The 25,201-nt window shown below is 37.2% G+C and overlaps 1 protein-coding gene across 7 annotated transcripts in view; it reads left to right on the top strand.

The window, feature by feature from the left end:
• LOC100754226 (serine-protein kinase ATM) overlaps positions 1-25,201 on the top strand; it is a 107,422-nt gene that overhangs the window by 59,635 nt on the left and 22,586 nt on the right. For 3 of the 7 annotated variants that reach the window (XM_027415088.2, XM_027415090.2, XM_035443696.1), the window contains 15 exons: positions 683-859; positions 1,676-1,853; positions 5,547-5,634; positions 9,743-9,898; positions 12,825-12,933; positions 15,642-15,730; positions 15,821-15,923; positions 16,651-16,799; positions 18,485-18,589; positions 19,750-19,869; positions 21,016-21,250; positions 21,922-22,089; positions 23,066-23,179; positions 23,946-24,160; positions 24,685-24,892. In XM_027415088.2, coding sequence (XP_027270889.1) covers positions 683-859; positions 1,676-1,853; positions 5,547-5,634; positions 9,743-9,898; positions 12,825-12,933; positions 15,642-15,730; positions 15,821-15,923; positions 16,651-16,799; positions 18,485-18,589; positions 19,750-19,869; positions 21,016-21,250; positions 21,922-22,089; positions 23,066-23,179; positions 23,946-24,160; positions 24,685-24,892 — 2,214 coding nt within the window. Of the gene's footprint in view, positions 1-682; positions 860-1,675; positions 1,854-5,546; positions 5,635-9,742; positions 9,899-12,824; positions 12,934-15,641; positions 15,731-15,820; positions 15,924-16,650; positions 16,800-18,484; positions 18,590-19,749; positions 19,870-21,015; positions 21,251-21,921; positions 22,090-23,065; positions 23,180-23,292; positions 23,913-23,945; positions 24,161-24,684; positions 24,893-25,201 lie in introns of those variants that run through there. The other 4 variants (XM_027415089.2, XM_027415091.2, XR_004769615.1 and 1 more) reach the window with 4 other exon arrangements.

Raw genomic sequence — 25,201 nt, 5'->3', positions numbered from 1 at the left:
TTTGCACGCCTTTTATCCCAGCACTCAGGAGGCAGAGACAGACAGATCTCTGTGAGTCCAAGGCCAGCCTAGTCTACAGAGTGAGTTTCAGGACAGCCAGGGCTACACAGAGAAACCTTGTCTCGAAAAACCAATAAACAAATAAGTAAATAAATTCTCCCTATCGGACATGTGTGTTCCCCTCATTTAATTTTGTAGCAGGGATTGAATTTATTAATGCCTTGAGTTTGACCACTGACCTATACCCCGGCTCTATTTTACTTTTATTTTGAGACGGGATTTCACTAGGATACCAAGCAGGCTTTGAACTTAAAATCCTCCTACTTCAGCTTCTGAATAGTTGAGATTACAGGCCTGAACCACCATTCCAGTCTAATATGTTTAACTTTTAAAAGGCAAATATTCTATCCAGATATAATTCTTTTATTAAAATTTTTTTCATTTGTGTGTTTATGTGTATAGACTTGTGTCGTGTCCCTCATATACAAGTAAGAGAACAACTTGCAGAGTCAGTTCTCTCCTTATACAATGTAGGTTCTGGAGTCAGACTTAGGTCAGTGAGGGTTGATGGCAAGTACCTTTACTTCATGACCCATATGGTGGGTCCCAGGTATAGTTTTATTGGAAACAGATTTAACTGCATGGATATTTATTTGACATAGGAAATGATTTCTACTTCTAGTTTTTAGAAGTACCCCGATTTGTTAAAGAAGATGCCTTTGAAGGCCTGGATGATGTGAATCTGTGGGTCCCTCAAAGTGAAAGTCATGACATTTGGATAAAGGCACTGACATGTGCCTTTTTGGACAGTGGAGGCATAAAAAGTGAAGTTCTTCAGTTATTAAAGCCAATGTGTGAGGTAAGAGGATTAATTAATCTGACATAGAGCCTGTGTTTTTGTTCTTTTTTTTTCCATTCAGTTTAACATCTGTGTATCTGATTGTGATTTGCATGTTTGAAAAGAATCCTAAGTGATGATTGTCTCATCTGCCTGAGTGTAATCCACATTCAGCTGGTATAAATCCAATAAAGTAGGTATCTTTGGTTAGCCAGAACTACATGTCAGCCTTTAGTTTTGAGTTGGTAATATACTAGTTAAGTTCTACAACGTCCTAGAAAAATTAGTAATGATACTTACTGTCAGTCGGCATTCTTCAGCATGCTTTCTGAGTGAAGAAAGATAGACATCAGTAGTCAAGAGTTTTACATTGGAAGGTCTGGTATAGTCGATTTCAGCAAATAGTGTTTGAACCAATTCAAAGAGCTAATAGTGTTTGTGGTCAAAGGCTGTGGCTCGCTGGGTGAGTATATACCTCTAATGTGGTAGGAACAGGAGTCAGTCGTGGTGTTTTGTTGGTTGGTTATTGTTTCATTTTGAGATAGGGTCCAGTTTGTAACCCAGTGATGACTTTGAATTACTGTTCCTGCTGCCACCATCTCCCAAGTCCTGAGATAACTTGCTTGATGTTACTGTTCCTTTACTTATTTTTTATTCTAAACACTACTTGATACATAATTTTGGTGATGGTGTTTGTTATTTAGTACTGTGTTGAATTCATGGGAGATCAATGTAGTATTTTTAAAATTTTCATGTGTCAGTAACAGGGACTAAACATTTTAAGTGAATTATGTTACTCTAGTACAAGCAGTTGAATGGATGTGTACTGTGTTCTAGGTGAAACCTGACTTCTGTCAGACTGTGCTGCCATATTTGATCCATGATGTCCTACTCCAAAATACACATGAATCATGGAGAACTCTGCTGTCTACACATGTCCGAGGATTTTTCACTAGCTGTTTTAAACACTTTTCACAGGCAAGCCGATCAGCAACTCCTGCAAATTCAGATTCAGGTATTTCGATTAATCGTTAATATTTATAATTTTAACTTCTCAGCTCTAGAGAAAGATGGTTCAGTACTGTACATTCTGTATATCTGGCATTGTGCTTACAGTGTGGTTGTGAACAACAGAGCTCCCACTTTAGAAATGGCAAAAAAAAAAAAAAAAAAAAAAAAACACAAAAAACCACGTAAACTCTTCCACGTTTGACACCATGGCAGAAGTATGATAGAGTTTTTGTATTTTTAGACCTCTGGCCAACAGCTTTTCAACTCTTTTATCTTTTTTTCTGTTTTGATTTTCCAAGACAGGGTTTCTCTGTGCAGCCCTGGCTGTCCTGGAACTCACTCTGTAGATCAGGCTGGCCTCAAACTCACAGAGGTCTGCCTGTCTCTGCCTCCCAAGTGCTGGGATTAAAGGTGTGAGCCACCCCCGCCTGGCTTTTTTAAAAACTTTCTATCACCAGATCTTGCATATTTTTATAGACAATAAAAGTTCTGCAAGTTTTTTTAAAAAATAAGTCCCCCCCCCAAAAAAAAATTAAACTACCCACAATCATGTAATCTAAGATATTTACATTTGGATTCATATGTACATAAATACAAATTTGTATATTTCTATTTGTTTACATTTGGGATATATCCTTGTAATTTTATTTTTATGATAAGTATTTCTGGGCTTGGAATACTCTTAAGCAGTATATCTGATCTGTGCTATCATTTTGCTTCTGAATGACGTTTCCTTGACACTTTTCAAAAAAAAAAAAAACAAATAAATCAAAACAGCGTTTCTGATGCTGTTTATAAACAAAAGAAGAAATTACACTAAGTGGGGTAGGGAAGTGGCTCAGGAGGTAAAGTGCTTTCAAAGACTGGAGTTTAGATCCCCAGCACCCATATAAAAGACAGGTGAATGTGATATCCCCCTGCTCGGCTCGCTTGACCAGAGGTGGCTATGGGTGAGGGATCCCTAGAGCAAGCTCGATGGCTGAGCTAGCCAGCATAGTGAGCTCTGGCTTTGAGAGACCTTGCTGTTACACACACATACACACACGAATAATCAAGAAAGATTCTCAGTATCACCCTCTGACCTCCACACATATGCAAAGAAAGAGAAATTACATTTGAGTTTAAGTAAACATACTACATGTAACACATATAAACACAATTGAGGGTTCATTATGAATCATTTCTTCAAGCTGAAATTTCAAAATGGTAAGAAAACAGTTCTATAGTATTAATTTACTGTGTTTAATATACATAAGCATAAAACTAGGCACAAATTCACATACTGCATTTTAAGAAATACCATATGAATAACCCCACCTTAGTGTGTTTATAGTCATTTCAGCATAATTGTGAGTATTCAGTTTCCCTGTTTCTCTGTTTTTACTATGACAGGCTATGTTTGAAATGTTTGGTGTACTTTAGACTTCATTTTGCTGTTTTTATGTATTTGAGTGATATGTTTCATTTAAGTTTAGAGAGGCTAGGGAGAGTTGACAAAAGGCTACTAAGTTACAGTTATGTAGGAGTAAGATGATCTGATGTTCTACAGCAAAGTGGGGTGACTGTTGATTATGATAATATATTGTGTATAAAACAAGCAGACAAGCTTTGGGGTGTTGGAAAGTACATAACCCGAGTTTGATTCTCAGCACTGCATTGGGTGGCTCACCTGTAACTCCAGTTCAGTAGGGACCTGACACTTCTCTCCGCCATGGACACTTGCACTCATGTGCACATACCTACACACGCATTTTTTAAAATCTTTCTAAAAAACCTTGAAGAAATAGTTATTGTTTTTATTATAAACAAACTTTTGAGGATATATATATATATATATATATATATATAATAATATATATAATTAAAAACATTATAAAATGCATACTTGTATTGAAAAATCAAGTATCCCATTAATATGTATGATTTCAGTTAAAAATTTTAAAAAATAACTTATGTTCTATCTGAAAGAACATAAATATAAACATACACCTGGTTGCTTCTCCTGTGGCCTTATTAGATTAGAAGTTGTTTGTCAAAATGATCTGGAATATGCCTATGAAACGTTGGGGGATTACCGAATTAAAAATCCTAAACTATTGGTTGATGTGATGGTTTTCATGGGTAAGGGTGTTTGTCACCAAAATGTGATAATCTGAGTTTAGTCTTCAGAAACCCACATAGTAGAAGCAGAGACCCAACCTGCACAAGCTGAACTCTGACCTCCATACTTGCTCCCTGCCTGAGTGCCCACATGCATAATAATTATTATAATTAAGTCTGTTTTAAAAAAATAATTAAATGTAATGTAAAAAACCCTAAAATAAAAATTCTAGCAGAGACTTTGCTAGCTATCTAAAATATATCACTTATGTTTAATTGGGGAAATACAAATATAAGTGATCATAGGTATAGTTTTATCTCTAGAGAGTGTCAACATTTCTTATTACCTTAAATGAAATTTTGGACTTCACTTATATAATTATTGAAAATGACAATAGCCGGGCATTGGTGGCACACGCCTTTAATCCCAGTATTTAGGACGAAGAGGCAGGTGGATCTCTGTGAGTTCAAGACCAGCCTGGTCTACAAGAGCTAGTTCCAGGACAGCCTCCAAAGCCACAGAGAAACCCTGCCTCGGGAAAAAAAAAAAAAAAAAAGACAGTAAATGTAGATTCCTAGAAATCTTAAATGCTGTGTCTTTCTGGTGTCTGGAAGTCTCACACCTTTACTTGAATGTCTCACACGAACCTCAGATTCAGTTATGTAAGCAAGCATAAGTGGTGCTTTGCTGCCCACAGTAAAACCTTTCTCACCCATCTGAATACCAAGTCTTGCCAGTTCTGTTTCCTCAGTTGCCATTATCCTTCCTGCTTTCTAGCTCTGGTGTAGCAGGCTGAGCATCTCTGACTACCTTCTGAATTCAGCTTGTTACTAGCCACCTCATATACACATTTTTTGGTGTGTGTTTTTTGTTTTGTTTTATTTTGTTTTTTTGAGACAGTAACTCATATTGTCCTCATGTAGCAGTGGAAGATTGAACTGCTAATTTTTCTGCTTTTGCTTCTCTAGTACTGGCATTAGAGACACGTGCCCTGACACCCAGTTTATACAGTGCTGGGGATTGAGCTCAGGGTTTCATGCAGATTAGCCAAGTACTCTTACCATTGGACTATGCTGAATTTCCCTGGTACTCTGTCCTTTCTCTTCCCCCCCGCTGACCATTATTTTGACTTCCGATGTTACTTTCTTCTTCCAGCTTTTGTTAGTCCAGGTGAGGTCACTCTCACGTAACTTCTCCAGCATTCATAACCTTTCTCTCACTCCACGTGGCTCACCATGTTAAGAGCCTTCAGGCTAGTCAATGAATTCTGTGTGCAGAAACAGTCTTAATTTGTTCATGGTTGTAAATGTACTAAGCACCCAGCACATAAAACATCCCAGTCATCTCAAAGCAGTAAGTAGGTACTGTTTCAGAAACAAATTATAATTGGCAACATAAATTCTGATTTATATTATGCATATATGCTTCTTTTGAAATAAAAGGAATGCCACTAAGTTACGTTGATTTTAATTTATTAAGAAGCATTTTTTGTGTTGGGTATACCACCAATTAGAATCTTACAGTGTAGAAAGAGAAGGGCACAAAGTACTTTTACATCAGTCCGAGACTAAGAAGAGCTATTTCTGTTTTTGTTAGAGCCAGAGCACTTCCTCAGATGCTGTTTGGATAAAAATTCACAAAGAACAATGCTTGCTGTTGTCGACTATATGAGAAGGCAGAAGAGGTAATATGGTAACAGTTCTTTCTCAGGTTGGGAACCGAGCACTATACCTTCCCTTCTGGGTGCCCTTTATAGCCTGATTGTTTTATTTGCAACTGCTTCAGACTGCTAAAATCAATTGATATGATACTTCTATTCCTTTTTAATAATCTGTATACAGGACAGCATTTAGGTTATGAGTGGGGAGCTGTTGGTTCTTGTCCCAGCTGTCCCAGCAGGCATACTGCTGATACTGCTGTGGCTAAATCATGTGTCTATGAAGATGTGGGAAAGGAATGTATCATTTTCCCAGATTGCTCTCAGCACTGTTGCTGTTCACTAAGTCGTTCTTTGAGTAGGTAGAGTTGGATGTCTTTTTTGTTTGTTTTTTGAGACAGGGTTTCTCTGTGGCTTTGGAGGCTGTCCTGGAACTAGCTTTTGTAGACCAGGCTAGTATCGAACTCACAGAGATCTGCCTGCCTCTGCATCCTGGCCGATGTCTTCTTTATCATCTTTTTTACAAGGTAAAGCTTTTGTTGCTGTGTGCCATACTTATCATGAAAATCTGTAGTATTTTTGTGATATGACAGAATTGATTTAGGAAAGTTACTTTACAGTATAGTGTCCTTGTTTCTGTTGTTATTTTTTTTAACTTTCTTTTAATTTATTCTTTGTGTCTTTCACATCATGCATCTCAATCCTATGCATTTCCCCACTCCCTTCATAGCCGCCCTCTACCCTTGCAAACTTCTAATGCCCCCAAAATAGATAAATTTAAGAGAAAAAAGGAAAACTCAATCTCGTCATGGAAGCTGTAGTGTGACATAGTGAGTCACACAGTAAACCCTTTTATCCATATATCTTTATTGCAAGTGTTCATTGTAAAAATTCATTGGTCTGTTTCAAGGCCTCTGGTTTCTGCTACACTATTGATACTCGGCCCTTCCTGGTACTCCTTTTGGATATCCTGTCCTTGACCTTTGTTGTGGAGATCCTGCAGCCTTGGGTCTACAGGACCAGCCTCTTCACGTGCCCCAGCAGATTGTAGCTGGGATGGATGTTGGGGTCAGCCAACTCTTAACCCTGCTTCTGGGCCTGGGTAGTTGCAGGATCGGTCAGTTCCCCAGCTCTCCCCTGTCTTCATCACCAAGTGAGCTCTCCAGCATTGCTCTGAATAGTTCATCCCTTGTAGTAATGAGCAAGGGGCAGGATCAGTTCTGCTTTCACACCCTCGGGGTTGGCTCTCCCACACCTGCACCATCAGGGTGAGCTCCACTGTGTTGTGCATGTCAAGTGTTGGACCCGCTCCTGAGTACTTTTCAGGTGAGGGCCGGACCAGTTCTCCCTAGTGTTGCAGCCAATAGGGGAGAGGCAGGGTCAACTCGGCATAGCCCTATCCTCTAGGCTTCCTGGTATCAAGAGCCACAGACATGGGCTGCATCAGGGCCATGAACTCAGACATGGGCCAGGCAGCAGCGTAGGCCCAGACATCAACATGGCTCTTGGTGGCAATCAGGCTACCACCTCAACTTTCTCACTACTTTCACTTCTTCAGATATGTGAACTGTCCCACCAGCCAGCCCCTAAATAATGACACAGAGACTTACTGTTAATTATGAAAGCTTGGTTCTTAGGTTAGGTTTGTTTTTAACTAGCTCTTATAACTTAAATTAACCCATATTTTTATTAATCTGTGTTCTACCATATGGCTTTTACCTCTATCCCATTCTGTGTAACCAACTCATTCTGAGTCTCCCTGACATTTCTAGCACCTAGATTTATCTCCTACTTCCTCTCTCTACCTGGAAGCCCCACCTATATACATATTTCCTAACTATCTATTGGCCTTTCAGCTTTTTATTAAGCCAATCACAGCAATATATCTTCACACAGTGTATAAATATCCCATAACCCCACAACACAGATATGCCTCTGTCCACAGGACATGAGCCATTTTGTGTCTTTCTCCCATATCATACCAAAAATTTGCTCACCATAATAATGGGCTGGCTCATGCTTTCTCCTTGGAGTCTGGGCATCCCCCACCCAGCCACCCACCTTGGGTCTTCTTGTCCTGCTCAGTCAGTCATGGTGCTGGGTCTATTGTTAGTTTTTGAGACCAGGTCATGTGTAGCCTAAGGTAGCCTTAAATTCACCATGTAGCTCATCATGGCCTTGAATTCCTGATCTTCCTCCACTTTGAGTGCTGGGTGTGTACCATTGCCCCAGGCAGTTAAAAATCAATGGATTTTTAACAAAGCACAGAAATTGCTCAAAATACCACAATGGACAGTGCAGCTGATGTGTACTGCTAGAGAGTTACCAGAACTTTGAAGAAAACATTGCTTTAGGTCTTGACTCAGTATGGTCCAGTCCACCTTACAATATTTCAACTTTTACATTCAGAGGAAGCTGGACGTTGAATCTTGGTCATGTTCGCTGATGGCAATGCAGAAAAAGAAAAAAAATCTTTAAAAATTACTCAAGAAGATGTGACTCGGGCAGGACCAAATTCAACTTAAGTAATTTGTTAAAAGCTATGTAGTCTGAGCATGTTACCTGATGTTCTCTCATTCTTAAAAATCAGGATAACCTAGGAGGCTAGAGAGATATGGCTCAGTGGTTAAGAGCACTGAATGCACCAGGCAGTGGTGGCTCATGCCTTTAGTCCCAGCACTCAGGAGGCAGAGGCAGGTGGATCTCTGTGAGTTCGAAACCAGCCTGGTCTACAAGAGCTAGTTCCAGGATAGCCTCCAAAGCCACAGAGAAACCCTGTCTTAGGGGAAAAAAAAAAAAAAAAAAGAGCACTGACTGCTCTTCCAGAGGACCCAGGTTCAAATCCCAGCATCCACATAGCAGTTTAAAAGCTGTAACTCCTGTTCCAGGGGATCTGACACCTTCATACCAATGCACACAAAATAAATAAATAAAATTTTAAAATCAGGATAAGGGAAAAGGCATGTTGATTTGAACCTTTAGCCCCAGGCGGGACCAGGAGTATCTCATGAATTCCAAGACAGCCAAGACTATATAGTGAGCCCCTCTCAAATAAATATCAGTATAAGGTCTACTTTAAGGATAGGGTATATGGTAATCAAAATTAATAAATGTACAACTTTTACTTCTCTGAACTTGAATTTCCTCAGAAGTAGTTATTTAGTTATTATGCTAAAGTGCTGACTATATAGAAGATGTGGTATGTACTGTTCTAGTATTTGCAGATGGGACTAGAACTGACTACATTAAGTTGCTACAGATACAGGTAGTCATAGGTGGAAAAACTGACTTTGTACTTAGCTGTATACTACTTCAGAGCCAGTATTCTTAACAACTATGTTGTCTTATGTATATCATGTTAGCTTTGAAAAAGATAATACCTATAGTTTCCAGTTCTGAACTGTCATTACCACAGTGAACATTTTTTTATTAAGTAGTTTAATGTTAGATAATAGGAGCAAATAATCGCAACAGAAAAGACTTTTCTCATCACTGACAAAATATCCAACAAAAGCTGCTTAAGGAAGGAAGTGTCTCTTTTGGCTTCTAGTTTGAGGTGTACATTTGATTGTGTTGGAGAAAGGCATGTGGCAACAGCAGAAGACAGCTGATAGCTTTTTGCCCATTTTTGGGAAGCAGAGAGCCATTCTTTCTATATCCTTTTTATTCAGCACAGGATCTGAGTTCATGAAGTGATGCTACCCACATTTAGGGTAGGTCTTCACACATTAGTTAGCTTAGGCTAGAAATCTGTGACAAGACATGCCCAGAAGTTTGTGTCCATGGTCTTTCTAAATCCCATCATGTTGGCAATCAGAATTAACCCATCACATTTTTTTTCCTACCTGGGAAGAAACAATGCTTTTATACTACAAGTGACTATGAAGCCGTCTTTTGCAGGTGATGATGTAAATTATGGTTGTAGAGCTCAGATTAGTACTGAGTGAGAATTAGTAGCTTCCCGCTGATTCTCTGAGAGGTTTATGAGCCAAGACGTTTGAGAACTGGACTTTAGCCAGGCTATCTCAGAATGGTGTGTAATCATTCATAGAGAATTATGGCTTGCAGTTACATCCTGTACCATTGTGCTGCTTGTGTTAGCAGTGACATGGCATCGTGTTTAATTCCTCTTCAGGCCTTCTTCAGGAACAGCTTTTGATGATGCTTTCTGGCTGGATTTGAATTATCTGGAGGTTGCAAAGGTGGCTCAGTCTTGTGCTGCTCACTTCACGGCATTGCTCTACGTAGAGATCTACTCAGATAAGAAAAGCATGGATGAGCAAGAGAAAAGGTAATAGGTTTTGACAAATTAGTGTTGATATTGTTTCAATAAAAATATATAGTAAAGATTTAATTTTGTCCCATTTCTCCACTTAAAAGACACTTTAGGCATAAATTTTCTGTATCAAAGCAAAGTAATAAAATTTTTAAAGAAGTAATCCTTTGAAAAATAGGAATTCCAGTCATGTGATATTCTATTTTATAAAGGCTGGACAACTAGGAAGCTTCTAAATAGAGATTACTTGATTGTTTGTGTATTCCTCATAACAGCTAGCATTGGGAACATAAATGTTCCATAAGTGTTTTCATGATTAAGTGATTTCCTAATTTTGGTTACACTAGATTTACCTCTAAGTCCTTCAACCTTTAGGATTCATTATTCTTTTTGACTGTAATGTGACTAATTCCTGTCTGTCACTAAATAAGTTTCATTTATGTGTTGTCTGCTTATATTTCTAGGTACTTTGATTTGATTTCCTCTGATTGAGTTAGATTTTTTTTTTTTTTTTTTTTTTTTTTTGGTTTTTCAAGACAGGGTTTCTCTGTGTAGCTTTGGAGCCTATCCTGGCACTCACTCTGGAGACCAGGCTGGCCACGAACTCACAGAGATCTGCCTGCCTAAGTCTTCTGTGAATATAAATAAAAGCATCTTATATTATTTGAAAGTCAGCCATTGTCTGAATGGAACAAACTCATGCAGAGCTGCTTGCCTTCAAGCAGGTGTGTCTACATTTGCTTTGACCGTTTCTTCTGGGGTCATTGTTTTCCCCAGAGATGTGATGAGAAAGGGAGGACAGACAGATTAGGTGTGCAGAAATGAGAAGTGCAGGAGTTCACAGTGACTCTGGTAGAGGAGCAGACCTGGAGAACTAGGCAGTAAGCTTAGTGCATTTGTAACTAGAATACAGAGAAGCAGTTTCCCTGTGTTGTCAAGTAAATAAGTCACTCATTTTCTATTCAGATTGTTTAATTCTTCTTAATAGATATTTGAGATCCATGTATTTTGTTGTTGTTGTTGTTGTTAGCATGCTCCTGAGAAACTGAAACTTCAATGTTAGTTTCCTTAATCTGTTTTAAGACAAAGTCAGTCAGAAGACTTTATTAACAAGATTTAGACAGCAGATATTTACAACTTCAGTCATCTTAATATTCCAAATTCCTAATGATGCCTGACAGAAGTACAGTCTAAATGAATTTGAGCTTTGTTTTATTTTATTTTATTATGTTTTTGAGACAGATAGTCCTAGCCAATGTGGAACTCAGTGTTTACCAGGCTGACCTCAAAAGTAAAGATCTCCCTGCCTCTACCCTGAAGTGCTGAATTAAAGCAGGAGCCACCACACCTAGTGAATTGTGTCTCTAGATTGCAGTGTCAGCCCACTAATAGTGTCTTCATCTTTCTGAATGTTTCCATTAACAATGAACATATTTTGCATAATTTGGAAATAAGTAGGATATATGTCATATCTATACCTCAAGGTTACAAAGCAAAGTAGGATGTTGTCGGCAACATTCTGTTACTTGTTGCTCCTCTGTGCCCGTCTCCTGAGCTCCGTCCAAGAGATAAAGGTGATGAGTATGTTTACCATTCCTCAAGTCTAATTATTTCTTTTGTCAATATTAGTATGAATCTACAGCTTAGTAACTCCCTACTTTTGAGTTTTATAAGGATTTTATATGCCATTTTTTCACCTGGGTTTTTAATAAGACATCTATGCTGCTTATTGCTGCCAGCTTTAGTTTATGACTGACTGCCCAAGGTGCACTGAGAGGAGATGCCACAATTTGTTACCTGTTCTGTCAGTGACATATACTGCACTGGTTGAACTATTGGTATATAAGATAATGCCAAATTATTTCTTAAAATGATTGTACCAGTTTGTATAGTTACCAAAAGAGTAACTGATTAAAAATTAAAAAAAAAAAGTGCCACATTGAAGGAACAAAGTATATAACCTTTTCTAGTTTAAGGGAAAATAGTATAGAAAACACAGGACATATTTTAAAAAGATATTAGAGGAACTATCACTTATGGCAGTATTTATTTATATATTGGATTATTATAGACCCTGTAACAATCATAATATTAAATTTGAGTCACTTACCAAACTATTACACCCATATATTAAATGCTTAATTAAAGGTAAGGTCTTAGAGTGGATAAATCTGAGTTCTAGTCCCATTATTTACTATTTTTATAACCTCAGATTTCAGTGGATCCCACTTTTTTAATTTATTTTTTATTACATATAGTGTTCTGTTTGCATATGTACCTGCATGCCAGACATGGTCACCAGACCTCATTATAGATGGTTGTGAGCACCACATGGTTGCTGGGAATTGAACTCAGGACCTATGAAAGAGCAGCCAGTGCTCTTAACCACTGAGCCATCTCTCCAGTCCCCCACTTAACTTTTATCAGATTTCTTTTTTTAGTTTATTGGAGGTTAAATCGTGTTTTGTGGTCTTGCCATGTAATCTGCAATTATCAAGTTGAACTTTAGATAAGACCACTGACAGCCAGGCATTGGCGCACACCTTTAATCCCAGGACTCGGGAAGCAGAGGCAGGCCGATCTCTGTGAGTTCAAGGCCAGTCTGGTCTCCAGAGCGAGTGCCAGAATAGGCTCCAAAAAAACCAACCCCCCCCCCCAAAAAAAAGACCACTGATAGAATATTTAGAATCAAATTGGGAAACTTCTGCTCTATTTTAAATAGGCCTGTTTCTATATAAATAAGCGTGTTTGGCATGTAACTTTGCCATTTACACAATATTGTTACTATATGTAATTTTCAAGTTTCTTTCCCATGCCAGGTTTAAATGATATTCTGTGTTAAAATATAAATGGTTCACTGTTCTTTTTGCAACTATAATTAGTTTCTGTTGAAGTGTAGAATAAATATGTTCATAACCTCTTAGTATATTTTCATTAAAAGAGATGTTCTTATGGTAAACAGAAGTCCAACATTTGAAGAAGGAAGTCAAGGTACAACTATTTCTAGTTTGAGTGAAAAAAGTAAAGAAGAAACTGGAATAAGCTTACAGGTAAATATTAAATACTCTGTAATGATTTTTATGTGATACGTTGGATTTTTTATAGTGATGTAATTGATTTTAAAATTGAAGCTACTTACTGGGCTGAGCATCATATAATGTGTGCAAATGCTATGTATGTATGTATGTGTGTATTCCAATCTTGACCTGCCACTGCTTACATAATACGCATAAATAACTGGACCTTTCTGACTTTGAACGTCTTAAATGAAAGACTGAAATGAAACCACAGGGCAAATTTATACCACATAGTTTTTACCATTGTTTCCTTCTATTTCATTTATAGTATTTGTAAGTTACTAACTTTTGTATGTATGCATATGTCACCAAGTAGCAACTTCATTTATATGTTTCTAAGTACTGTCTCAATGTACTTTATAGCACTGTTCAGCATTCTTGAATCTCTTTGGCCAGCTCACTCTTCTACAGTGGCCATTTGAACCTCTCTGCTTTGATTCAACTTCTGAACTTCACTTTTTTTCTATTTGTCTTCAGCTTGCCTTCTGCTTCTTGGAGAGAGTAGTTGATGTCTCAGTTACTTTTCTATTGTTGTGGTAAGAAACCATGACGAGGCAACTTATAAAAGAAAGTGTTTAATTTGGGGATTATGGTTTTAGAGGGTTATAGTCCATAATGGCAGAGCAAGGCATGACAGACAGACAGACAGACAGACAGACAGACAGACAGACAGACAGACAGACAGACAGTGGGGCACATTCAGTGACACATTTCCTCCATAAGGCTGTACCTCCCAATCCTTCTCATACTTTTCCAACTGGGAACCAAGTATTCTAATATGAGCCTATGGGGGGGGCATTCTTAGTCAAACCCCCATATAGGTAGGAATCCCCTCAACATCCCACAGTCGGAGTTGAATCTCCCCACATGTGCCCTTGTCATAACCATCTCTCATTACAACAGAAAAACACTTTCCTTTTACCTCAAGTTATTTATCTGTTCCTTCTTAGAAACTTTGATATGCTGTGCTCCTTCAGAACTGTATCATAAACATTTCAGAACTTTACTGTTTAAAACATTTCTGTTCTTGAGCCGGGCGTTGGTGGCGCACGCCTTTAATCCCAGCACTCAGGAGGCAGAGGCAGGCGGATCTCTGTGAGTTCGAGACCAGCCTGGTCTACAAGAGCTAGTTCCAGGCAGCCTCCAAAGCCACAGAGAAACCCTGTCTCGAAAAAACCAAAAAAAAAAAAAAAAAAAAAAAAAAATCTGTTCTTGGAGATGGAAGGAGCTTCTTTCTTCCTATGTTCTCTTTAGGTGTCTCTGTCTTTCCTTTCACAGCCAGACTTTGTGATGATTGTATTTGTTCTCTTCATTTCTTTCCTTCATTCCATTAAAATGGCACCTGTCTAACGTTTTCCATGAACTAGAAATTGCTAAGTCTGCTTGTTACCTTTCACTTCTTTCTCCTTAACATTCATCTTCACATTTGGCCATATTGGGTTCGTGTGTGTGCTGGTTAATCAAAAGCTCTAGAGATCTACTTGTCTGCCTCCCAAGAGCTACACAGATGCTTGCAGCTGCTCTGAGGTTTTTATGTGTGTGCTGGGAATCTGGACTTAGGTCTTTATGCTTTCGTGGTAAGCACTTTAGTAACTGAGCACCTCCTGAGCTCCTCTTGTGCTTACCATGTGACCCACTAGGTTAGTGTTTATTTTTCTCTTAATACTGTTTAGTTTCACCTTTCTGGTTTTTTTTTTTTTTTTTTTTTTTGTATCTTCTTACACCAAGCACTGTTAGGCACTGAAGTATTTCAACTCTTAAGGTTTTCATGTCTATGGATAAAATATTTAAGTAAGAATTACAATAATATCAATGGATTTGTATTTAGGAAATACTCCCCAAAGCAAAAATATCAAGGCAAGTAAATTGCTTGCTCATTAAATTCTGTGAAATGTAGCTTCTGGTTTTTTGTTGTTGTTTATTTTATTTCATTGAAGTTAAACAGCACTAGTATTTCCTATGTAAATTTCATAAAAGATGTTTAAGTAATTAAATTGCTGCTTTATGTGCAGCACATTTAAAAAACTATTATCTGTTTTAAAGAAAATTTATTACCTTTGCTTTTACCAGTTTCAGTAGTTAGGCTTTGCAGATTTTTATTTTCCCATTTATAGTTTTTATCTGTGGACTAGATTCTTTTTGTTTTGTAGTAATTGCTGAGTGTGATTAAAAAAAAAAAAAAAGCCTGGTCTGTTGGTATACATGTTTTATCTAATTCATAAAATTGTGAGTGTCACTTCTGTTTTAGACTTATTACTTTATGCATATGAGTATTTTGTTTGCATTGTATATGAGTACACCATGTACATACCTGGTGCCTGCTGAGGCTAGAAGAGTGCATAGTGCTAGAGTTGCAGATGATTGTGAGCCACCAGGTCAGTGCTGGGGATCAAACCTGGGTCCTCTTCGAGAGCAGTAAGTGCTCTTGACTGCTGAGCCATCTTTCCAGTCTGGGACCATTACTTCTAGAGTAGACTATAATCATTTTGTTTTCTGGGACCAATCTACTGTGCTATTGACTCAAATATTTTGTATGTTTTTAAATATCATTATATTTTACTTTTATACCACATTTATAAGTTGTGAGTTATGAATTGATAATGATAAAATTGAAAGCTTGTGAATTCATGAACTGGTTTTCCTATCTTTTAATTGTCTGTCTTTGGTATTTCTGTTTTCAGGATCTTCTCTTAGAGATCTACAGAAGCATAGGAGAGCCAGACAGCCTATATGGCTGTGGTGGAGGGAAAATGTTACAACCCCTTACTCGGTAAATTGTACTTTATAGATAGTATTCAGCTTTTAGAAGGAGCTACAGGCATACAAAAATAAAAGATATTTTTACCATCTTTTTCTATAGAATACGGACTTATGAACATGAAGCAATGTGGGGGAAAGCCTTAGTAACATACGACCTGGAGACCACAATATCTTCCTCAACCCGCCAGTCAGGAATAATTCAGGTACTTTTTTTTTCTGTATCTGCTCTGTACAGCCATCACCAGGGCAACTGTTGACATTATTTCAGCATATCAGTAAAGTGTTTACACAGCCAGGTAAACTCCAGAGAGAGGACTGGAGTTACTGCTTTCACACATTAGGCTAAAGTCTCAGGGATACACAGGAAATCTGGACGGGTCAGTATAGTTTTATTGATTAAAATGTTTATTAGACAAGAGCAGAAGACATTTTTTGAGTTTGTACAGTATGCCAGGAGATACTCTTAGTGCTTCACATAGCATCTATTGGTCCCAGAAACTGTTATTTCTATCACTGGTTAATATGTTTAGGTGTTTTTCCATCAAACATTAGTGTTCTCTGAGGAAGTAAGAGAAGCAATATTTTAGAATTTTAGGTGATATTATTGATTAACACTTTTTAAGTTAATATTTGTTTGTTCCACCTCCCACCACCACCACACTAGTTCAGTGATTCTCAACCTGTAGGGCATACACAACCCTTTCACAGGGGTCATATATAAGATATCCTTCATATCAAATACTTATATTAGGATTCATAACAGTAGCAAAATTACGATGTAACAACAAAATAATTTTATGGTTGGGGTCATGACAACATGAGGAATTGTATTAAAGGATTATAGCATTAGGAAGGTTGAAAACCACCTCTCTAGTTTATGTTGAGATATTTATTATTATTATTATTTATTTTGTGATAACTTCCTTTTAGGCCTTACAGAATTTGGGGCTCTCCCATATTCTTTCCATCTATTTAAAAGGATTAGATCATGAAAATAGAGAGTGGTGTGCTGAACTGCAGGAACTTTATTATCAAGCAGCATGGAGGAATATGCAGTGGGACCTCTGCAGTTCTGCCAAGTAAGAAGAAAATTGACTTTCCAAAAAGTTAACCTTTCCCTAGTTATGTTTTTGTCTGACTCCAAAACTGTAATTTTTAAAATGCTGTTTTTATTTTATCTATGAACATTAAGGTGTTCTTTTTATATTTTACAGCTACTAAGGGATACAATTAACAAAACAAAGCTTAAATTTCATTCTCTAGGCCAGGCTGTGGTGGCACATGCCTTTGATCCCAGCACTTGGGAGGCAGACAGGTGGATCTCTGGCCAGCCAGGGGTACACAGGGAGGCCATGTCTTAAAAACAAAAAAGAAGTAGTACTAAACCAAGATGCCAAGAAGATGAAAGTTGTAACCATTATATCAAATTACCATATTTTTTAAAAGTAAAAACCAAGATGCCTAGACTATTAAAGGATTGATAGTTTTATAAAAGTTTTTTTAATAATAGAACACTAAAATTTAAGTCATTTTAGAGCCAGGCAGTGGTGGTGCATGTCTTTAATCCCACTACTCAGGAGGCAGAGGCAGCCTGGTCTACAAAGCTACACAGAGAAACTCTGTCTCAAAAAATTAAAAAAAAAAAATAAGTAATTTTAATTGCCTTAAATGAAACATGTTTTCATTAAGAAAGTTTCTTTGTGATGCCCTGGTATCCTGGAACTCACTCCATAGACCATGCTGTCTTGAAACTCAGATATTCACCGGCCTCTTACTCCTGAGTGCTGGCATTAAAGGCGTGCACTACCACTTGGCTGTTCTCATATTTTACAAGTATTTTATTGCTTAAACTGGTTTCTGCCTGCTTTTGTAAACTTCCTTGCTTGGTGTTTCAGCCACGCAGGTATGGTATAGTGTTATATAAAAGTAGAAGCCTCTGTTTCCCCAGTTTTCATGTTTGTCGCAGCTTCTTGTCATCCATTCTCTATTTTAATATCATAGCTGGGTGGTGGCAGCACACACCAGCATTTGGGAGGCCGAGGCACTCGGATCTCTGTGAGTTTTAGGCCAGTGTGGTTTACAGAGCAAGTTACAGGGCAGGCTCTAAAGTTATACAGATAAACTCTGTCTTGAAAAACAATAAATACATAAATAATGCCCTAACCTCAGAAGCCATTCTTGATCACCCTGATGTCAGCTACTCTTTCCTGCTATTTGGCTACTCTATATTCATTCTCTGCATGACTCTTGTGATAATCTAGTATTTTTTATATTTATGGTACAAAGCAGAGCATAAGCCTCACAAGAGAAGGGAGTTTATCTGACTTGTCCATTAATGGATCTTTTGCATCTAGAACTTGGTTCACAGTGCCTGGAATATAGTAAATATTTGCTGAATAAAGAAATGGAAATATAAGACTGAGAACCAGACAAAATTTCCTAGCTTTTTTTTAATTCAAAGAATTAAAATGGCTTATAAAGTTCTTTGCTTTTTTCTTTCTTTGTTTTATTTTGTTTATTTCATTCTATTTATTTATTTTGAGGCAGGATGTCACCATATAGACTAAACTGGCCTTTAACCCACAGAGATCAGCCTACCTCTGCCTCCCAATTAAAGGCATATACCATCACACCCAGCTTTTTTTTCATTTCTGCCAATTTTTATAAGAAATCTTAACTTTAGTTTTCAATTTTGTTCTTTCAGTTAGTTATATATGCATATGTTAGGATTTTCTGTTTTTAAATTTGTTTTTTGATGTCACAGCCAAGAACTAGAAGGAGCCAGTTACCATGAGTCATTGTATAATGCTCTGCAGTCTCTAAGAAACAATGAATTCTCCACGTTTTATGAGAGTCTCAGATATGCCAGGTATTATAAAAAGACAAGATTATTTTTACATTTAATGCTGTGGCTGCTGTCCTCACAGTGTAAGTAGTTTCAATGTGAGTATTTGCATCGATGAAGGGATGAAGATGTGTTAGCTTGATCAGGTGTTTCCTTGCCATTCTTTGCTCTCTCTCTCAAAGACTTTTTCAGGACTTTATGTCAGTTCTTCAGTCTGAGCTCTCAGGAAAACCATGATAATGTTCTCTTCCTGTACAAGTATCCTAAGAGTTTTCATTTTTTTCCTCTCCAGTTACATGGCTTCACTCTCTTACCATTATAACTCTACTTTATAAAATGATGATCAGTAGTACTTTTAGGTTGCTTTGAGTCACACATGAGATAATGCATGATGTAGCAATTAGCTATAACAAGTTAAAATGAATTTTTTTAACACTGACATGATAAATCCTATATATGTGACAGAAATAATATTGATTACCTTTAAAGTGATTTTATTAGGAATTAAAAGTCTGAATTGTCAACCACGGAGCCCTCATGGGACTGGCCTAGGCTCTCTACATATATGGGGCAGTTCTGTAGCTTGGTCCTCTTGTGGGACTTCTAACAGTGGGAGCAGGGGCTTTCTCTGACTCTTTTACTGGCTTTTGGGGCCCTACTCTTCATACTGGGTCACCTTGCCCAGCCTTAACACAAGGGGAGGTGCTTTCTTACTACAACTTGATATGCTATGTTTTGTTGATATCCATGGGAGACCTGCTCTTTTCTGAACAGAAATGGAGGAAGAGTGGATTGGAGGGTTGGGGGAGAGGAAGGGTGGAGGACAAACTAGGAGGAAAGGCGGGAGGGGAAACTGGCCAGGATGTAAAATAAATAAAGTGTTTGCTAGATACTTTGTCAGGTTCTTTCTATACATGTTCTTTAAAGTGACTTCAAAGGTGAAAAACAATAGCTGTGACAAAATTCAGTAGCAGATTCAAGGATAGACAGACATGGCAAAACTGGGCTTAAAATTTAGAACTGTATGATCCTAAGGCTAGTGTTGGTCACACTGCTGTTTAATCATCCCTATGGTTTGTGTGTATTAGTCTTGTTAGGTCAGCAGCAAGCATATGTTAAATATGATTTTAACTTCTGTTTCTAAAAACTTGTTAGTTTCAGACTCTTATTTCTTTTACCCCTAGAGTGAAAGAAGTTGAAGAGTTGTGTAAGGGCAGCCTTGAATCTGTATACTCTCTGTATCCCATACTTAGTAGATTACAGGCCCTTGGAGAACTGGAAAACATGGGGGAGCTTTTCTCAAGGTATGTGGTTCATGGATTTTTATAGCCCCGAAGTGCATTGTGTTACAGTAGTAACATGTGATGGGCATGATTATTTGTTTTGTTAAGTGAGGAAAGGTTTATTTTGGTTCATGGTTTTCAAAGGTTTCAGCCCATTATTAGCTGCTTCCGTGTTGGCCTAGATGAAACACTGTGCTAATGGCACACAGCAGGAAGAAAGGGAAAGATTTATTATAAAATAAACTTGATAGATGTCATCTGTGAACCAGGAAGTGACCTCAGCACACTCACCATCTGATGCAATGTGATGTCATTTAAATTTATTAGTGTATATAATAAACACATTTTAGATTTTTCTCAGTTAAGAAATGTAATGCTAATAGGTATAACCTAAGAATTGAAATCGAACACTCTTCAGAATCATTAATTTTAAGAGTATATAGAGGTTTCTTTACTTAAAATATTTTAGATCTGTTGCTGTGGGGTGATTTGTGGTGGAAGTAGATGTTTGGTTTTTATGAACATGCATTATTATTTTCTTCTCTGTCAAGCAACTAAAGTGATTTCTCACACTTGCTTCATCACTTTCTTAATCTGTTCCCCTATATCTTTTTTTTTCTCTCTCAACACATCTTGAAAGGTAAGATAGTACTTCTTATTTTATGCATGAAAAAGGCAATGTATTCCTATAAATGAACTGTATATTCTGCATTTTCTGTTGCTTTAATGTTGTTAGCAGGTAGAATCTTTTTAAATGTCAGCTGTTTCTTCAGTGAATGATTTTTTTTGACAGCTATGCATAGTACCATTTGTAGGTAATTAATGAAGTTAGTTGAATTCCTTGTAGATGTGTCTTCCTTTGCTGTAAGGAGGACTAGAGGAGTAGTCATGTCTTTATGTGTCTGATTACAGCATTCTCATTTGAGAACAAACTCTATTCAAAAAGGTTACCTTTTAAAAAACAAAATCTTTTCAAGTACCTATTTTTGGTAACCTTTCTGTTGACCTTTAGCTACATGATCTAAATATTTAGGGCTATTTGTAAGTTCTAATCTTGCTACTACATGAGTTCCTTATATAACATACAATGTCTTAAGTTTCAGAACCTGAGAACCCTTTTCTTTTCATTTCTTTTGCTCACATAAGTTTACATAACTTGATTTTCAGGTCAGTCACAGATAGAGATTGCTCTGAAGTGTACTTGAAGTGGCAGAAACACTCCCAGCTTCTGAAGGACAGTGACTTTAGTTTTCAGGAGCCACTCATGGCTCTACGCACAGTAATTCTGGAGATCCTGGTACAAAAGGAAATGGAGAACTCCCAAGGAGGATGCTCTAAGGACATGCTCACCAAACACCTTGTAGAATTCTCTGTTCTAGCCCGAACCTTCAAGAACACCCAGGTAAAAAGCTTGCAAAATTATGTCATCTCACTTCTTGGGCTTTTTTATTATTCAGACACCAGTAGGTATAATAATGTGAAGAAGAAATATCATTGAAAACTAGAAATCACTACTGGGTATAAAATTAATTAAGATTTCATGCTGAGACAGACTTGTGCATAGACCTATTATAATTACAAGTTCAGAGACTACCTGGGCAAGAAAATGATTTCAAGGTCAACTTAAACAGCCTAGTGGGACCTGTCTTAAATATATAAAAAGGTGCTGGGACTGTAGTTGTGCAGTATCATGCTTCTTGCCAAGCATGTGAAATCAAACCCCAGTATTGAGGGAAAAACAAAACAAAACTTACATATTGGAATTAGACAAAACCCTTAATTTAAACTTGGGCAAGGCAGTTACCTTTTCTCAGCTCCAATTCCTGGTTATAAAATGAGAAGATACCCAACTTAATACAAGGTAAAAATAACAAAACAATGCTTTCACATACTTATATGTGCATGATCTGTGCTTCAGGGAGGTTTTTTTGGTCTGCAGGTTGGTAAGTAAGCAGGGAGCTAATTAAGATAGTCCTTGACAAATAGTGAAGTTCTTGATGAATAGTAATTGCTGCTTTGGTTTTTAATCTTAGTGATAATAGTATCTATTTCCCTGTGCCATTTTCATTGCAGCTCCCTGAAAGAGCAATATTTAAAATTAAGCAATATAATTCAGCTATTTGTGGAGTCTCTGAGTGGCATTTGGAAGAAGCACAAGTGTTCTGGGCAAAAAAGGAGCAGAGTCTTGCCTTAAATATTCTCAAACAAATGATCAAGAAATTGGACTCCAGCTTTAAAGAGGTGTGTGCTTGGCTTAGTTGGCTGGTATTAGTGCTTTAATGTTCCTGAAAAGCAAGTTCTGTGTTTCAGAATATGATTAAGGTTTTGAAATTACTGACCCATGAACAAGATATTATGACAAGAAATTTTGAAAATTAACGTTAGATATGAAACTTGGGAAACTTTTTCTTATTTAAAACAAATCTATCCATCTTTCTTGTGGTATATTCACTTAATTATCTCAGTGCTGTCTTTCAATTTTCTATAGGAGTCAATAATGATATGTAGAAAGTAAGTGGAAATACATATTATAACTTTGACGTTTGCTGGGTGGTGGTGTTGCACGCCTTTAATCCCAGCACTTGGGAGGCAGAGGCAGGCGGATCTCTGTGAGTTCGAGACCAGCCTGGTTTACAAGAGCTAATTCCAGGATAGCCTCCAAAGCCACAGAGAAACCCTGTCTCAAAAACTTTGAAGTATCAAGAACAAAAATAGAATTAGAACTGCCTGAGAGAAGAAAGAACAATTTGCCATTCTAAGTGCTCTGAAAATATCACAGTCAGTGAACAGTGCAGGGACATTATAGGGTTATGAATTATTTATTACAACAAAGCACTGGGTACCAGTATAACTTGCTTAAATATTTCATAGTATAGGCCCTAAAATATGGCCTGTTTTTATGTCTCAGTTTTTGCATTTACAAGTAGGTAATAATAATATACCTAGTTCATAGGATTCCTGTGAAAATTATGAGTTAATGTTGGAAGGTTCTTGGCTTATTTAAGTATTCAGTAAATCTGAATTTTCCGATGGTGATGATGATGATTATGTTAAATCAGGGTGGTTATTTCATGAACTTGTATACTTATAATTATTTAAATAGTTATATGCTAAAAACATTAAGAAAAATATTTCTGATTGCCGTTTACCGACATGGAGGACATTTTTGTAATCTTGCAAAGGAATTACATTTTAAGAATTTCGCTTCTTAATACAGAATGATGCAGGTCTAAAGGTCATATACGCAGAGTGTCTGAGGGTGTGTGGCAACTGGCTGGCGGAAACTTGCTTAGAAAATCCTGCGGTCATCATGCAGACCTACCTAGAAAAGGTAGGTTGTAAGCGCAGCTCTGAAGGTTGTTGCTTAGCATAAATACACTTGATCTTCTTATGAAGAACTCATGTACCTCAACAGCAAATGGCAGTGTGGTTTCATTCCTTCAGCTCCTGCTGGGCTCTGTAATCGTTAGAGTAGGATGAAGCAGAATGCTACAAAAGAAGGAACAACTTTGAATACATGTATGTCTTCCATCTACTCTTTATACCCACCCCAGCTACTCTTTCAAGAAGTTATTTCTGGTTATTCTACAGAATATCCTATTACAGAACATACAAGCCATCATTGCTATTTGTGTGTACTCCAACTACCCACAGTAAGGGTTAGGATTTTACTTCTCTAGCCCCCTTTGACCTTACTATATCTCCCTTTTTGTCCTTCCTTGTCACTAATTTGGGAAATAGTTCTTTCACTCAGTAAGTTTAATATGAAAAGTAAAAGGTGATGTTTTATCCAAGTTTCATATTTTTCATTATACAGATATTTATCCTATTTGTTAAAGCATTACCATTTTTTTATTTCATAGCTTTTATAGATGGGATTGTTTCCTTGGGGGAAAAAAAAGTAAGATGTGATTGTCATTGATAACTAAAGAACTTTTCATTTCTGCACAGTTCATTGCATCTGTTAGCTGATAAAGGTTCCATGACATCAAGTTTCACACTTACATATACATGAGTGAATCATCCTGATTCAAATGATTCTTTAACTATGTTTGACATTTGTAAGTATTATCTAAGTGGATTGTATGTTGTTGAAGGCAGTGAAAGTTGCTGGAAGTTATGATGGCAAAAGCAGTGAACTCAGAAATGGACAGATGAAGGCATTTCTCTCATTAGCACGGTTCTCCGATACTCAGTACCAGAGAATTGAAAACTACATGAAATCATCAGAATTTGAAAATAAGCAAGCTCTCTTAAAAAGAGCCAAAGAAGAAGTGGGCCTTCTAAGGGAACATAAAATTCAAACTAACAGGTAACTGTATGCCTACAAGCGGTGGTTTTATGTTCAGCTAAAGGAAAGTTTTCATGTGGGACTTGAACTTGTCATTTGAATTATAGTTTTGAACACTTAAATTGGCTTTTTAAAATAGCCTTTCTCAGTAGTTAATCACAACTTCAGTCAGTCTTCAGTACACTGTCAGATGTTCTTCTCTGAAGAGCTAATGTCTTAGTTTAGCTGTTGGTTTGTTTGGTTTTACTAGTTACTGAAATTAAGTACAAAAAAACTTGATTGCTTTGGCATTGTCAAGTTCCTTTAAGTCTGTATTGGGTTTTTGTATGTTTGCAGTAAGCAGAGAATTAACTATAGGGTCCACTCTGTCTTTGGATATATGGAAGACCTATTAGTTGTGACATTTAGTTTCTTTTATTATCCTTAGAATTGGGTTTTTTCTTGGAGTAAATACCTTGTTTTTCATTTATGCTGTTTTTATTATGCATGATTTTACAGTTATGTAAAGTTTTGTGACTTTTATGTGTGAATTTATCTAATACAAGATACACAGTAAAGGTTCAGAGAGAACTGGAGCTAGATGAATGTGCTCTCCGTGCACTGAAAGAGGATCGTAAACGCTTCCTGTGTAAAGCAGTTGAGAACTACATCAGCTGCTTGCTAAGTGGAGAAGAACAAGATATGTGGGTATTCCGGCTTTGCTCCCTCTGGCTTGAAAATTCTGGAGTTCCTGAAGTCAATGGAATGATGAAGGCAAGTCTTACCCAACCTAGCAGTTGGGCATCTGCTTTAAAAACTGAGGCATAAGCCCCTTCTGTGTCCTGTTTTGTACATCCCTGTGTTTCCCTAGCAATGGGTTTGACGCTAAATGATGCAGGTTTGTGTGGAGGTGAGAGAATTTATGTTGTTTTATTTTTGCAGATACTATATGGGAGTGCCTAGAAACAAAACAATTAAAGATAATGTGATCCTAAGCAAGAATTTCCTTTTTTTTTTAAATTATGCTTTTGAGGAATTTTTTTTCAATAGAGTACTTTTACAAATAAAAAAATTTCTTGACAT

Source organism: Cricetulus griseus, chromosome 4, assembly GCF_003668045.3.
Source record: "Cricetulus griseus strain 17A/GY chromosome 4, alternate assembly CriGri-PICRH-1.0, whole genome shotgun sequence".
Taxonomy (NCBI): Eukaryota; Metazoa; Chordata; class Mammalia; order Rodentia; family Cricetidae; genus Cricetulus; species Cricetulus griseus.
The sequence above is the reverse complement of the archived record's forward strand: the minus strand, read 5'-3'. Positions and strand labels throughout refer to the sequence as shown.